This window comes from Pygoscelis adeliae, unplaced genomic scaffold (genome assembly GCF_000699105.1).
Source record: "Pygoscelis adeliae isolate BGI_AS28 unplaced genomic scaffold, ASM69910v1 Scaffold14, whole genome shotgun sequence".
Lineage (NCBI taxonomy): Eukaryota > Metazoa > Chordata > Aves > Sphenisciformes > Spheniscidae > Pygoscelis > Pygoscelis adeliae.
In genome coordinates this window covers 20,974,317-20,989,942 of record NW_008825109.1, presented here as the reverse complement: position 1 = coordinate 20,989,942, position 15,626 = coordinate 20,974,317, and the positions used below count along the sequence as shown (strand labels likewise).

Genomic DNA, 15,626 nt, shown 5'->3' with positions numbered 1-15,626 from the left:
AGAGGTTTAATTCATTGCCAACTGGTGTTTGGACGAGTTTTTTGGGGCTGAGTTGTGATTGCCGTGTATGCCTTTGGCCCCAAATCCCAATTTACTGCACTTTGAAAACTCCCAGGTGCAGGAGCAGACAGCTCTCTAGAAACGTGTTCCCTACCCCCAGTAGCTGGATCCCTTTCAAAATGCGAGGACCCCTCCTACCCTCAGTCCCCAGAATCGATACAAATCTGGGTCAGGGGAGGGGGCGCTTCCCAAATACATCTGTCCTGCTCCAGACACAGCTCTTGCATTAGTGTCGTTTTTCGCCCTGCTTGGCTCTAACCTGTCCCTTTGCACTCCTTCTCTCCCCATCTCCTTCCTGCTCAGCTTCAGATCTTTAGGGTTCACCAAACTATGGAACTTGATTTTGGACACTTTGACGAAAGAGACAAGGCGTCCAGAAACATGCGAGGCTCACGTATGAACGGGTTGCCCAGCCCCACTCACAGCGCTCACTGTAGCTTCTACAGAACCAGGACCTTACAGGCACTGAGCAACGAGAAGAAAGCCAAGAAGGTGCGTTTCTATCGCAACGGGGACCGCTACTTCAAGGGGATTGTATACGCCGTGTCCTCTGACCGCTTCCGAAGTTTTGATGCTCTCCTGGCTGACCTGACCCGGTCCCTGTCTGACAACATTAATCTGCCTCAGGGAGTCCGTTACATTTACACCATCGATGGGTCGCGGAAGATTGGGAGCATGGATGAGCTGGAGGAAGGTAACTGGCATCGCTGTCTGGTGCAGTGAGGAGGCGGGGTAGGAAGGGGGCTGCACCACTTGGGTCTGCTCTTAAGGTCGCATTTCCTCGGTCGCGCGGGGGTGCTTCTGCCCCTCTGTGCTGGACCTGCCCGTTCGCCTTCCCCTCCAGAGAGGTGCGGGAGAGGGTGGCAGTGCAGGGGCTGACAGCCCCCGGGGTGTCCCCCAGCATGCTCGCTCGGCTGCAGATGTGGAGCCAGAGGGGTGTGTCTTACTCTTGGCTAGACACGGTTGTGTCTGTCGCTCGGGGGGCTGTCTGAGGGTGTCCCCACATCTGTCTGGGCTAGGGGGGGGGTCCCCCAGATGGGTGCGGGAGGGGCTGAGGAGTGATGTGGGTTTTCCCACTGGTGTGGATGGGTGTGAATGGGTAAAGCGGGGGGTGCTGAGGGATTCGTGTAGTGCGTGTGTAATGGGGGTGGGAGGGATTTATGCGCTCTGTGTATGGGGGTGTTTTGAGGGGTTCATGTACAATGTGTGTGTACAGGGGTGTGGTCAGGGCTGTGCAGGCACTTGAGTGTGTGGGGAGTGGGGTGTTGGGGGTGCATGCAGTGTGTGTGTGGTGGATGTGTGGGAGGCGGGGTGTTGGGGGTTTTTACGATGTTTGGGGAGTGTGTGGAGGGGTGTGTTGGGAGTTCATGCAGTCTGTTTGGGGAGGAAGTTAATGAACGGTGTGTGTATGGACAAGGGTGTTTTGGATGGGTTGCACTTGATGAAATTTGGGGTTTTATATGTGTGTGCGGAGGAAGGTGTAAGGAGGGTTAATTGCAGAGGAGGTGTTGGGGTTCCTTGGGGGGGTTCACACACAGGGTATGCATTGGGGTTTGTGCTCAGGGAGTGTGTGGAGGTGTGTTGGGCTGTGTGTGTATAAGGGGGAGTGCTGGGGGGGGTTCTTGCATAGTGATGTGTGTGGAGGGGGCATTGGGAGTTCATGTGCTGTGTCTGAATATGGTTCACGCAGGGTCTGTATGGAAGGGAGGTGTATTGAGATGTTCAGATGGAGTGTGTGCGTGTAAGGGGGTGTAGGAGGGGAGTGTTTCTGCAGGGATTGTGTGTGGTGGGGTGGGTTGCTTTGGTAGGTCTGTGGGGGAGTGCGGGAAGGCATCCCCTGCATGGCAGGTCTGAGTGTATCCCTGTATCTAGAGAAGGTGTCGGTGTGTCTGTTCCTCTGAGTGTCACTTGGACTGTGGGGTGAAGGATGAGTCAAAAATCAGTCCTTCTGTCTGGAGGGGGTGACCTGGGGGCAGGCTTGCTCCTGTGGAGATCAGCTGCCAGCCTTGTCTGTGCGTGGGGAGCTCCCTCTGCAGCAGTGGGCTGCCGCCATGGGTGCTGCCTTTTTCGGGGAGTGTCAGGAGGACCCCCAGGATGAAATTGCTACATGGTCAGTCCTGCCTCCTTCCCCAAGGCATGGCCATGGGCAAGCTCTGCTGGCGGCGCAGCCAAAGTGGGGTGCACGGAGGACACCCACAGCCACCCTGCTTTTCTCTTCCCTGAGCAATTCAGATATTCTATTCTTTGTTTGGACCTGGCATATCCTGATTACTCTGTTGCAAGAGGGAAGTTACTCTTCCCTGTTCCTTGATGTTTTCCTCCAAGCGGATGACCTGGCTGATTTGGTGACTATAGAAAATCCACAAGGCTTTTGCCTTTAATAAAAGACAATGGATATGAGCGTGTGAGCCACTGAACTGCAGGGGCAGCCTCAGCAGTGAGTCATTGTGTGACCTTGACTAAAGCATCTCTCCCTAGAATTCCTTATCTGTCAAGTGGGATGCTCGTTTCCTCAAAATACTTTGTGGGGACAAGCACACAGAATAAATATTGGTTTCCATAGAGGAGTTTTACTGGGAAGAAATTGCTGCCTTTCAGAGAGATGATGCAGTCCTAGTGGAGTTATTCTCAGCCCAGTTACAGCTGTCAAATGGAGGTGTGGCCTCCCTTAATTTTAGAGATTCTGCCATGTTTCATTCTGATCTCTTAATATGGCCACAGCTTTTCTCTAATGGCAGCTCTCAGTCCTGATTGTCCTAGATTTTATGTAAATCTTCAGGAGAAAATGCAGTTCTTTATCCTCCTTTTACACTCTTCCTGCTTTTTGTCAGTGAAGTTAAGACACCTTTAGTTGTTATACCTGCTTTACACTGGGTTTTGCTGCAGGAAAGAAGGTACCTAGTTCTTGAAAATATTTTTTACTGGTTAAGGTACAGGCAGAAGATGCTGGCATTTGGGTTCTGGCTTTGTTCTGCCAAAATGGTATCTGGAAACGGCACTGAAGAAGTGGCACTAAAACAGAAATAGGATTGCCTGTGTGGCTTTGTCTTCAGCAGAGCATCAGCTAGGAAAATACAATCTGAGCAGAGCGAAAACAAAGGAATCCAGTGTTTGAAAATGCAGAAGGAGATCTGCATGCTGTTATTGACCATTTAATGATAACAATATTCCCATATTTCTAGGGATGACCTACGCATCTGTTGTAGAAAAGCAATCTGGGCAAGATGTTACTTTTGATTTATAATACCACGGTTGTAACCAACCTTGTGGTAAACTATGCTATTAGCTTGGGTGTTTGTATAACTGTGTACTAGGTACATGCATGGAAAAACAGAACGTCAGAGTAATTGCGCTGTGACGTACAAGAACAGTACATACACAAACAGTATATGTTTGCCATATAAATCAGCTTTCTGGTTGGACACTGAGGGTAACTAAACCAGTTCTAGTTGCTATAATGTGACTAATTTATTACTGTAATTTCCAATAAACATGTGGAACCTAGGAAAAGAAGTCATCAGAGAGGCTCATCTCAGTAGTTTGATTGCAAAAGCTGGTGAGTTACTGATAATATTTCACATCATGTTCTAAGTACTTGATTACTAGTAGAGAATGGCATTGCACGGTACCAATATCCTTGAGGCAGACATTTCAGGTGAACAAAACCCACTTGGTGTGCTGCTATTTAAATGGGACTTGGAAAGAACCCTTTTGGTCTCCAGACCCAGACTTGGTAGTCTTTTCTTCCCTGGTATTCAGGGTCGTTCTCATAAGGTTCTGGATGGATGTTTTACTTCCCAGTCTGTCCAAGACAGAACAAGTGAAGTCTCTCTTACTCTTTGATCTTACTCTTTGGGATGTGCCTCTTGGTCCTTTCCTGTACTGAACCCTAATGTCTCACATTTTGGAAGCACACCAGGACGCTGTCACATAGGTGCTTTTTGCTGCCTGCTGAGTTCTTCCTCACCTGTCACTGACTGCTTTTTCCATACTCCCTCCTGCACCAGAGAGCTGTCTATGTCCATGTCTCCCAATGACCTTCTCTCAAAATCCACCTGTCTGATCATTTTTTTTCTCCCTCCTTTCACTCATAGTGGACATCTTCCATCACTGTAGTCAGCGTCTTAATCTTGACTCCCTATTTTCAGCATTCAGTTTTAATGTATTTGTAAATAATGCATATGCTGCCATTGATTAGGACTATTCCTCCTTAATATATATGTTGGCTTAATGCAGTACAGCATCCTATTACTGCACTGCTACAGCTAATCCTGACTACAGGTAAATTGCTGATAGCATCTCCCACTTGTTTAGTCTCTTGGCTGAGTCAGGAGTGGATATTGAGCCCAAGTGCTACTCTCTATCATGGTGGTTCTAGTCAATAAGTGAATTTTTTGGACGAGAGCACCAGGTGATCTTTTTTCCCTTTCATACTATAATTGGTTCTAGTGACCAAGGGTTTAGGAAGTCAATATATGAAGCTGCCTTTGTAGAATATTGGTGAGCCACTGTTGTAACGGTTAATTCTGTGCCTTGTGCTGTGAGAAAACTTGAATATGAAAGGTACTAAAAAAAATCATGTGCCATCTTTTCCAGCCTTGCTCAAGCTGATAGCAGAGCAGCTTACGTTGTCATCCAAGTTTCTATTAAAATCTAGTTGCCTTTGACATCTGGACAGGGTGGCTTGTTCCTTGGTTCATTTTGAGCCTCTATGTTCTTGTAGACCTATTGTGATGAGATGGCAAGCTCTCCCTGCCTCAGCTCTGATTGCTCTTTTTCTTTGAATGGAGGGCTGGATAAAGGTGGAAGCTAATGTTATGCATTGACTTCAGCAGCAAAGATGGCTTAAGAAATGCTGTTCTTGGCCACCTGTTCCAAACTCAGGTTGCAACTCGCTGTCCCTGTTGTCCCACAAATGAGCTCTTTGTGAGACAAAAGATTTTTATTTTTTTAGTCCACTCCATAATTTTGCTGCTTTCCCATATGGCCCCACTAGCAGTTTCCTGACCTAATGAAAGGGACAGTGAGGTGCGACTTGAGAGTGAGGGAAAGGCACAAGGCAGACTCCTGGCTGCTGAAGCCATTGCAGCTCTGCGTTAACCTCAATACTGGTGGAGACTGGTTTGTTTCTCCTGGAGGGAGGGACTGACGCTTCCCCAGAAGCCGAATTCCCCACTTTTAAAGATTAGACATTTGTCACAATGTATTTAGAGGCGTTGACCAAATGGGGCATCCTACGGTGCAAAGCACTATTTTAAATGTGTAAGAAGAGAGAGAGCTCCTGCCCAGGGAGATAATGGTCTGAACACGTCAAGGTAGAAGAAGGTGTTATTACTGATGAGGAACTGAGATGCAGGAAAGCAGTTTGACTTGTTTGTCCAAAGTCTGTAGACGAGACAAAAATGGAAGTCAGAGCTCTGAGCTTTCTTTGTTCAAGTGCTTTCATTCCCTTACTGAGCCTTTTTCAGTGGTTTGGGGGTGCTTGCATCTTTCAGGTTTTTTATATAAGTGGACTTTGGACCTGCTTCTAGTCAGTGGCTGATTTCATGTGAATTAAGTGTCCTTTGCTGTGTATGGTCAGGGTCAGAAATACATGTGGAAATAAACCCATCAAATACAAATATAGCATGGATTAGACATGGTTAGTAAAGGCAGAAATGCAGACACAGATTAAAACTAGAACTTGGGAGACTCAACACTTAGTTGAAGCAGTAGAGTTCCTCCCTTCTGAGCTCCTGGTATGCTCAGGCTGTTCGGCAGGGCACAAGCCCCCGTTGCGTTGTGGTCGGAGGGCCCATCTGAGGGTGGATTTATGCCCTTGTCCTGTGCTGGGCTACTTGTCTGAGATTTGTTCTTACCTCAGATTAAACACTAGAAAAAGCTGAATAGGATTTTGTTTTGCTCAGCGGGGTTTCATTGCAAATGTTCTTGGACTGTGTGAGATATTCCAGAAAGTGTTTGCAAGATTTTTGTATCCTGTCATGCCCTGGGGAATCTTTTCCAGAATCTTGTCCAGGAGTGTTTAAAGTAATCATAGGAGGGGCTCCACCCTGGAGCTGTACAGAGCCTGGTGTGTGCTGGGACTGAGGGGTTTTTAGGAAGTGTATTGAAATCTCCACCCAATCTGTGCATGTTCCAGTTTGCCTGGAAAACTGAAATTCATGTAGTCCAATACTGAAGTCTTGGTAACCTGTGGCATTGTTTTTGATAGCTGTTGTCCTGACAGCTTGGCTACTTGCATCCTATATAACAAAACTTATCCTTGTGGTTCTGTTTTATTTGCTTGCTCATTCTGGCTGTCGCGCTAGGACTGGCGTGGTCCTGTAATTCCTTTATGGGCGTCGTGTGGTTTTGAAGGTGATTTGGTAATCACGCATTTCTTTCACTTTTTCAACAGAACAAGAGGTGCTTCTCTCATGTGAGAGCTCCCTGTGGAAGAGCCAAAGGAAGGAAGCTCTTCCAGAGTTTGTTTTGCCATGGTGGAGTAGGTCTTGAGGCAGAGGAAGATCCTTTTTAATGCATAAAGTAGCAGGAAGTTCATGCATTTGAAACTGAAGGCCTACTTTAACACCATGTGTAATGAACTCTGCAAGGTGTTAAGTCCACTTAATTCCTATTGAAGTTATAGTAAATCCCATGAAACGTGAAAGCTGGGCACAGTAGCACAATCCCAACTTTGCGACAGAAGAGCTAACAACCCAAATAATTGACTGCAGCCCACAGAGACTGTTTTTGGAATAACTCTTAGCAGTTACACTTTCAAAATGGCCTCGATCCAGCTTTCCTTTTTTTTTCTCGCAAGACTTCTGCCCGCAGTTCACTATACTTGAAAACTTGCTGGTGCATGCTGAGAAAGGATAACTTTTTCTGAAAGCACAGCCTGTCATTTTTAGTACTGTCACAAGGAGCTGCTATAAGAGGGTTGAAGGATTAGCGCTCATCTTGAGCTTAGAGTTTCTCTAAGAAACCTTCTCTAAGGCAAATCTTATCTTTGAGATCATCCCTTCTTTACGAGCTGAATAATCGCCTTGTGCTTCTATCAAATTGGTAGCACAGTAATGTGTAACGCACTTGTAGCCAGAGTAATTCAGTGTGAAACAAGCCATGGTTTCAAATGGCAAATGTGCTGATCGTGACTTAAGGTCAAAGGTCTGCAGTCAGTCCATCTATTGCTAAGGGCGGGATAGAAGGAATAAATAAATGTCTTGGCTGGTTTTGTGGCACGATAGAAATTGTGACACCTCTGGAGCACGCTGGCATGATGACAAGTGTGCATCATCCTGCAGGGCTTTGGTTTCGCAGTGCGGAAAGGGCATCTTGCACCGACCTGGCACTGCACTAAAAAAAGTGCTGTTCCTTAGCACCATTGGTGTCATGCCCATAGTGTGGTGTTCACCATGTGGTGCACATGGGGTCTTGTCAGGATGATGCTTCTCACTCTTACAGAAGCTTTCTGCCCCCGATGCATGAGTGCGTCTCTTTGGGGCTGCCATTTGGGGTTTTGTTTGGAAGTAATGACGTGGCTGTTCGTCATACCTTCTCATGGCTTATGGTTGGATTTCTGCACATGTAGATGTGCAGTGTAGATGTGTAGTAGCTAGATTGCGCATTCACACACAAAACTGCATGCTTTCTAAAGACATGTTCCTGAAAATATTTGTGCATAGATTTTCATGCTTAGGGCTGGGGAGCAATATACTTCTTGGAGTTGTTTCTTTTGTTTTTGACAAAATCTCATATCCGCTTCTTCCCCTTTCCTTCTGTTATGCTGCGCATGTCTTCTGCAACTATGCCGTGTCTATCAGTTATTTCTTTGACTGGCACAGTTGTGCACCTTGACTTCTCATTATAGGCTTAGCATAGGTAGGTGCAGCAGAGAAACCAAGAAACTGCTCCTCTTTCTGTAGTAGCACTATTCCCCGTAAGATTTCTCTCTTTTGTGATCTTCTGGCCGCAGTACGCATGTTCAAAGCTGGAAAGTTCACGGGTCTTCAGCCCATGCTTGCCCGATCCTGCTACCACCTCATGGTAAGGTTTGGGTAAAACTCAGCTGTGGGAAGTGAAATAGCACGTGTTCCTGGCTGGCAAACGGTAGAAGGCTTGTGCCTCACTGAGGAACCTGAATGATAATTTAGCTGCTATTTGCTATTATAAACTGAGTTTGGGAAGACATCAGCTGAAGTGATTTTTTTTAAACTAAGTTAAAGCTTCAGGTTACATCTTTAGGTCAGGGAAGAAGGAAAGAGAAGCTCCTCCCCCCTGGAGCTATACTGCAGAAATGATGCTGAGAAGAGCTGCTATTCTGAACTGCTATTCTGAAGTGTCACTCCAAGCAAATTTATGTCCAGTTTTAGAATTCAATAAAATATTTGCTACGGTTTGGTCTAAATGAAACAAAGTGAGAAAGGGCAGATTGCATTTTCCACTTGTGACTGTGAGCATAATTTGAAAGGCCAGTGTGTATATAGGCACAACTACCTAATATCACATTTGTGGAAACAAAGCCTGGGAGAATAGTATTGCCTTCGTGCCATTATTGCCTTCAGTGTTGTAAATACACTAGACAGCTATGGTGTGCAGTGAAGAATTTCAAATGATTCAGCTGGAACTAAGAGTAATAATACTCTACCAAACAGACCAACAATCTCTTCTGCTTACTTTAAAACATGGAATTTATTAATGGAAAATATGCTCCAACACCTCACGTGTTTATAGAACACAGCGCAAATATATACTTTCTTTCATTGTGGCATCTTCTATCCCAAAGTATTATTTAAACACAGATGAAAGTCAAGCCTTGCGGCACTTGAGTGGCAGATATTGCTACTTCTGTTTTTCAGGTAGGGAAGCAGAGGTGCAGGTGAGGTCAGGGACTGCCACAGGCAGGCCTGGGGCAGGGGTGAGAATGGTATTCAGATCGATTCCTAGTATTGCATTTGAACGTAGCAATCCCTTTTCTCAAAGGATAATGCTACAGTTCTGTTGAGCACGCTTATAAAGTCTCTGCCGCCCAGAGATCACGGGCTCGGGAGGGCTCAGGTTCTGAGGGAGGGCGAATTCCCCGTGAGCGTTTCAAACTCCCCTGGCTGCACTTCACACTCATTTGTGAAACCGGAGAGAAGCGTGGGCCCCCGCTGCACCTGGCGTTGCTTGGCTGAAGCAGATGAATAAACCACCGCTTATCACTTATTAATCAGAAAGATTTAAAGTATTCAGCACTTCTGGAAAACAATATCTCCCATGGGAATTCTTTATAATGTATGGTACTCTGTGAGGTATCTTTATGCTTCTATTGAGTCAGATTCAAGAAATGTAAGGAATTAAGGAGCTTTGGCTACAGGTACTACACAGTCAGTTTATTGAGGGGTTTTGCTGACGGCATACGTGCCTCAAATACACATTTATAGTGTTTGTTCAAGCCAACAGAACCTCCTGGTGGGATTATTGTGTTAGTTGGGGGTACGCTAGTTGATAAAATGCCCAACTGACGGTGTTCATCATGAACTTTGTTAGCTCTCTTCTGCCTTCTGTATTTCTGTTCCATCTTCAGAAGGGAAAACAAAATATCTGCTTCCTGTTGGTAAATGATTTTGGTCATTTTATGCAACTGGGGAGATGGAGAAAAGCTGCAGTTGGTGATATAAGCACCACGAGTACACATCACTTTCTGGCAAACTGGGTACCAAGTCGGGGTTAAAAAAGAGTTAGCATTCTGCATCTTTTCTATGGCTGCTTGTGACATCAAACACTTAGCGGTAATAAGGACATAAATGCTACACAGACCGTTGTTTTAGGCCCATTGAAGCCTTCTGTTTATTGTGGACCTGTGAGTGGTTCTGTGAAGGGATCGTCTCAGTGCCTCCATCAAAAATGCAATTTAGTCAGCAGAAGGATGACTATACCAACACTATACTGGATACGTTACACGCCTGGACCGTAAAATTCTGTGGAAATCAGTGGGCTGTTTGGAAATCCATATTCACACCTTTGCCAATTGGATGTCAAATCCTGCCCTAGAGATCCTGTAATGGAAAGCCCGACTCAGATGTCAGGTAGGCTTTTCAAAGATGTCCAGGCTCTGGAGTTTGCAGTAAGGAACAGATAAGAAAATGCAGCCAGTCTGTTTATATGAAGAAGGATTTTTTTCTTATTCAAAGTAGTTAAATCTATATTTTGATTTCGAACCAATCGTAATATTTGAAGAGCTTCATTCTGTGAGATCAGCCCAATAGAACACCAAAAGAAACTCCATAAGATCCTACGGGTACCCATGTTATGCCTTCAGAGCCTATTAAAATTTTATCTAATGGTGAGGGAAAAGCTTGTTCCTCTAGCAATGACTGATTTTTTTTTTTTCAGTGCATCCTCAAGTGCTCAGCAGCCTGAGTCATTTCAGACTATACAGCTACATTCCTTTCGGGATACTGTTTTACAGTCTCATTCTAGAAATAACTCTTCTAGCATCCATCAGATTTGCGGGCGCAAAAGAAGATCCTACGAATCCTTTAAGGTGCTCTTAAAACCTTAGGTAGATAGGATCCTGTAAATTACAGACAAAGCTTGAGACTAATTTCAGATGGGATAGGGAAGGGCTTTTTTTTAATTACTAACCAGACTGTGTAACCCCTCTCTACCATGTCTAAATTTGGATTTAATATATTTTTGGTTGGTACCAGCCATATAAAAGCAAGCAGTGGTATTTGGTGTAGTGTTTTATCTCAGCTGCCACTAGGTCTGTCCTCTAATAAACCACTGACACTACAAGGAAGCATATTTGTTATGCCTGCTAGATTTATCAAAGCTGCTTTTGGTAGAGACTGCTCAGTACCAGATTTTTATTGTTCTTCAGGCATGACGTAAAAGGCACTTTGTGGATGAATGTTGATATCCTCTTGGCAGGGATGACAGACTGAAGTAGTAGCTAGGTCTGTAAAGATGGAGAGGAAGCTGGCAAATTCACAAAATAATTTAGGTGATTAAATTAATTTGGTGTTTAGGAGCTTTTAGACAGCTTAGTTGCATCTTCAGGTACCTAAATAACTGTATAACTCTCAACCTTTTTTAACCCCTGTTTCATGTGACTGAGTGGTAGTATGTATTTGCTGATGCAAGCTATGGCTGACTTGCTTACTTTGGGGAAATACTAGTCGTATGTTAAATAAGCATAAATATAAAATTAAAATAAGGCAAAATGTTTTAATAACAAGCTGTCATGGAAGTGCTAATGAAAACAATGATTAATGATTTACATGATTAATGGGGGGAAATGTATAGTGTCTGTTTTTCAGCAGCCTTATGGTAATAACTGTGGAATTAGACTGGTGTTCATTTCTTTCAAAAGGGGAGAGTTACGTCTGCTCATCTGACAACTTCTTCAAGAAGGTGGAATACACCAAGAATGTTAATCCCAACTGGTCTGTCAATGTGAAGACATCTGCCAACCAGAAAGCACCTCAGTCTCTGGCCAGCAGCAACAGCGCCCAGGCAAAGGAGAACAAAGATTTTGTTCGTCCCAAGCTGGTAACCATCATCCGCAGTGGGGTGAAGCCCCGGAAGGCAGTCCGTGTGCTCTTGAACAAGAAGACTGCCCATTCGTTTGAGCAGGTTCTCACCGATATCACTGAAGCTATAAAACTGGAGACGGGAGTGGTCAAAAAGCTGTATACCTTGGATGGGAAACAGGTAGGAAATTTTACAGATGCTATGTCTCTTTCTTTCTCTTATCTTGAAACTTTGCTGACTCAGAACAATTTTTGAAGCCTAAAATTAACCTGAGATGATCGCTGCCATCTGTTCTCTTAGAAGTCAGACTTCTCATGCCAGTGGTTAAGTTACTAAATTTTCACTGATATTAATATCAAGTAAAGAATGTAGCCAACCGTCTGAGTGAAACAGATGCTCCATCCTGCACGCCAGCGTGCAGTGCGTGTCTTCCAGACTAGCTAAATAAATAACACGGGGAGTTCGGCTCACAGCCACCAGTTGATTTGGCGCTGAAGTAATTGCAAGAACTCTTGAGCCCTGGATTCACTAAGTGAAAATGTGTTGCTTGACTTTCCTTGCCCTCAGATGAAGGCTTGCTAAGATAAAGTAATTGATTCAAGCATGCCCTTCTGTCTAGCTCAGTAATTAGCAGGAAAAGCATGGAACTGTGTTGCATTTTCTTGACTAAATGCATGAAGGGATAACGTGCAGAAAGGGATTTGGGTCAAAAATATTTAGTGGGCCATCATAATGTGCTTCATGTCTACATTTTCCTGGAACTGAAGGAAACATCTGTCTCTTGTTAGCAGCTACACAGCAATAAGCCATTTCGTATTGCTGTATCTATGAAAACCCTTAAAGGAATGCGGAGGATAACTTTGGGGACTGGGAAGAGCTAGATTCTTCAAGGGAAATTCCGAGCTTGATTTAACAGTTCTGTGTCTTCTGTAACTGAGGGATGATCTTATTTTTGTCGCTATTTTTCTTGCTCCAGATTCTGGACTGAGGCAGCACAGCTCTTGAGTGGGGGTTGGATGCTAGCTATTCTAGGGACTGATGCTATTGCTTTAAATTAACTTTCTTATCTCTGGAGAAAATTATTCAAATATTGCCACTTGAAATACCATGCCAACCCTAGGCAACGTGTCCAACTAACATGCAGACTTTACATATGAAAATGTTCATCTTTCCAACCCCAAATATAGGCTCAAAGTGTCCTGCACAGTCCAGGTGCAGTGTCTGGGAGCTGAGAGTAGCATGTCACTCTAACCTGATATTCTTGCTTTGTCCCAGCCTCTGTATCCTGCGCATTAGTTGGTGGCTGCTTCTAGCTTCAGCTATACAAAAATCTCATCTGCCTGTGAAAGCTTTTCTTTCTGCTTGTCTCAACCCAGCACCTTTTCTTCATAAGATGTATAATTTATACACGAGTGGGTGACTTTCCAGCTGTGACTGTCCATAGATACAGTAGCATGCTGTAAATAAGCAGTGATACGCGGAATCATGTACTGGAAACCTTGGAAGTGGCTGGGGGAAAAGGAAGGAGAGAGTCAAGTGATCCGTCCCCACTGAGGAAATCATACATGGGCACAGGACCATGCGTTTTGAATCACAGCAGCTTTACAAAGGGTTTAATGGATGGATCTGGATCTGGCCTGAAGCAGTTGCCTACTCATGCTGACACACAGAGTCCCGTCGCTCTCACGGTTGTGAATGAGGATCTTAATCTGAACCTGTAAAATGCCTCAGTTCTTTGAAAACAGTCAGCATTTTGGAGGCGAGATGTGGCTTTGGACGGTGTGCAGAAATGGTGCTGCGTGAGCTTCCACCAAACTGTTCTCTTCTCCACCTTTTAGCTAGTTACAGGAGTAAGGGGTGTTTCGCCCTCCACCTCTGACTGGAGAGCGAGACCAAATCAGCCCGTAAACTGAACTAGCTTGTGGCCCGGTGACTGGACCAGCCTGTGAAGTTGTGTTAATTCCTAAGTGGGGATTTGGGAAATGCCGCTTGCTCTCGAGCTGCAGGTTGCCTAGAGTAGCGCTGCTGTGGGGTAGACTGCGATCTGTTGTTGGAGTGGCTGCCTTGCGTGGGGCTACAGCTGAGCAAGGGGCACAAAGATCTATGTAATTTAGCAATTCCTAGTGCAAACTGTTGTCCATAGCAGACACCATACATGACTCTTCTTGAATCAAAAAATAAAAGGCATTCTTGTTTTCCTCATGTCAGGCTCCGATAGCTGTACAGTGACTGGTGCCTTAATTCAGCACTGTTTTGACTGGGGCAACCTGACAACTTCACCATCAGTTTATGTTGCAGAAATGTGAGTTCAGTGAAGTCTGAGTTAAGATATCACATTTAACTTGTTTTGCTGGCTTTATAATTCACCATTTTATGAAATGTGATATTTCATTGTGTGTTAGAGGTGCCGCTGAGAGTTTCACCGTATGCGAATGTACATGCAGTGTTGCAGTTATTGAAAAGAGTGAGATTTTGTGATTTGACAATAATGGAATGTTTGATATTTGTTTGCAGCATCAATTACTGTTGAAGCTTCCTGAAGAGCAAACCTGGTTCACCAAGGCTTTGTTTTTATTGGAAGGTTTCCTTCAATGTTTGTTTTTTTTAATCTAAGTTTATTTGAAATCGTCCACCTATGTGTGTTCTTAGTGTTGAAGCTAGAGCTAGAAGCTTCTGCTGTGGGTGCAGTGTTAGCTATTAGGGTTTCCATGACATACCGCTCCATAAAATCTAACCTTCCGACATGATATTAGAGGTTTTTGCATGTCTGATTCTGACATTAGAAAGAGACTATTGAATGCCTAATTCTGACAAACAGTACTTTATTTTCAGGAGAAAATATTCATGCAAAAACGCAAGCTGCTCAAAGCTGAAATACTGACAAGAATCCCGACAGTCTGTCTCCTTGAGTGTCATCAGAGGCACGTTACTCCCTCTGTTGTGAAATGATAAAATTTACAAAAGGAACGTACAAAGGAAAATCATCCTTCCTCAGTCCATGAGCTGTAACTTAATGAGGGGAGATGATTCTTTTATTTATAGGCGTTTCCATGGTGCTCATCAGTAGAGTAATCAAGACGCTTTAGAAGTACAGACAGTAGTGGCAATGATAGTGGTGTGTAAATAATTACATTTCTATGCACTGCAGACCTGCTGCATTTGGAGTGAGAAAGCAGCTAATTTGAGAGCTGGATGGGGTGTGTTTGAATAAATGTAACACTCAAAACAACAGTGAGGGGTTTTTTTTAAGGAAATTTTGTTTCTTTTTATGTCTTAGGTTGTCTGTAGAAATATGGCCCTTTTGAAACTGCTAAATTAGCATCTCATGTTTAAGTAGTTTATTTAACTTGGTCTTGCACATATTTCTAATGCCTTGTGCCTTGTCTGTCTGTACTTGAGCTCTTGCCCTCCTTGGAGCATATCACCTCTTGATGGGCACCCCGGAACTCAAAAGGGGTTTCAAATTGCTGACTAAAAATGAGTCGTGACAGAGAATCACAATAGAGATGTGACTTTTGAACTTTCATGGCCATATAGGAAATGCTATAGGTCAAAGAATGCAGTGCATTAAACAAATATTAGTGGGTCAAATTCAGCACTTGGTTTCATGACTACCACTGCTGTTGTGTTGAGATGTGTAATATATATAATATATACATATGTGGGATTGAATTTGGTCTGATCTGTGGATCATGTTGGAAAGCAGTTGTTTTGGTAGATTCTTTATCTTTTTTAAACTCTTAATTATATCCAGTGTCCCAGATAAGTCTGGATTCCTGGGAGCACTGGCTACTTTATAAACACACGATGACAGTTTCTGCCTCATGTCGTTAATAAACCAAATTAGAAAACAGAATTTGAGACTGCGGATGAAGTTGCATTCAGATATTTTGAATGCAATAGTCTGAACTAGACTTTGCAAATGTTGTATAGATTTACTGTCCTGCTTGGTTTTGAGCTTCTTTCTCACAATGGTGTACAATAAGTAGGTGTTTTTCTGGAAAAGAGGCTATTTTATCACTGACAGCCCAGTGCCCATCTTCTGCTTTCTGCACCTTGCTTTG

At 44.1% G+C, this 15,626-nt stretch overlaps 1 protein-coding gene across 2 annotated transcripts in view; it reads left to right on the top strand.

Moving 5' to 3' along the window:
* The first annotated feature begins 387 nt into the window (after positions 1 to 387).
* DCX (doublecortin) overlaps positions 388 to 15,626 on the top strand; it is a 71,654-nt gene continuing 56,415 nt past the window's right edge. Inside the window, exons 1-2 of one of the 2 annotated variants that reach the window (XM_009327840.1) lie at positions 388 to 754; positions 11,402 to 11,742. In XM_009327840.1, the coding sequence (XP_009326115.1) occupies positions 391 to 754; positions 11,402 to 11,742 (705 nt within the window). In that variant the 5' untranslated portion in view covers positions 388 to 390. The remainder of the gene's footprint in view (positions 755 to 11,401; positions 11,743 to 15,626) is intronic. The other variant, XM_009327839.1, reaches the window with a different exon arrangement.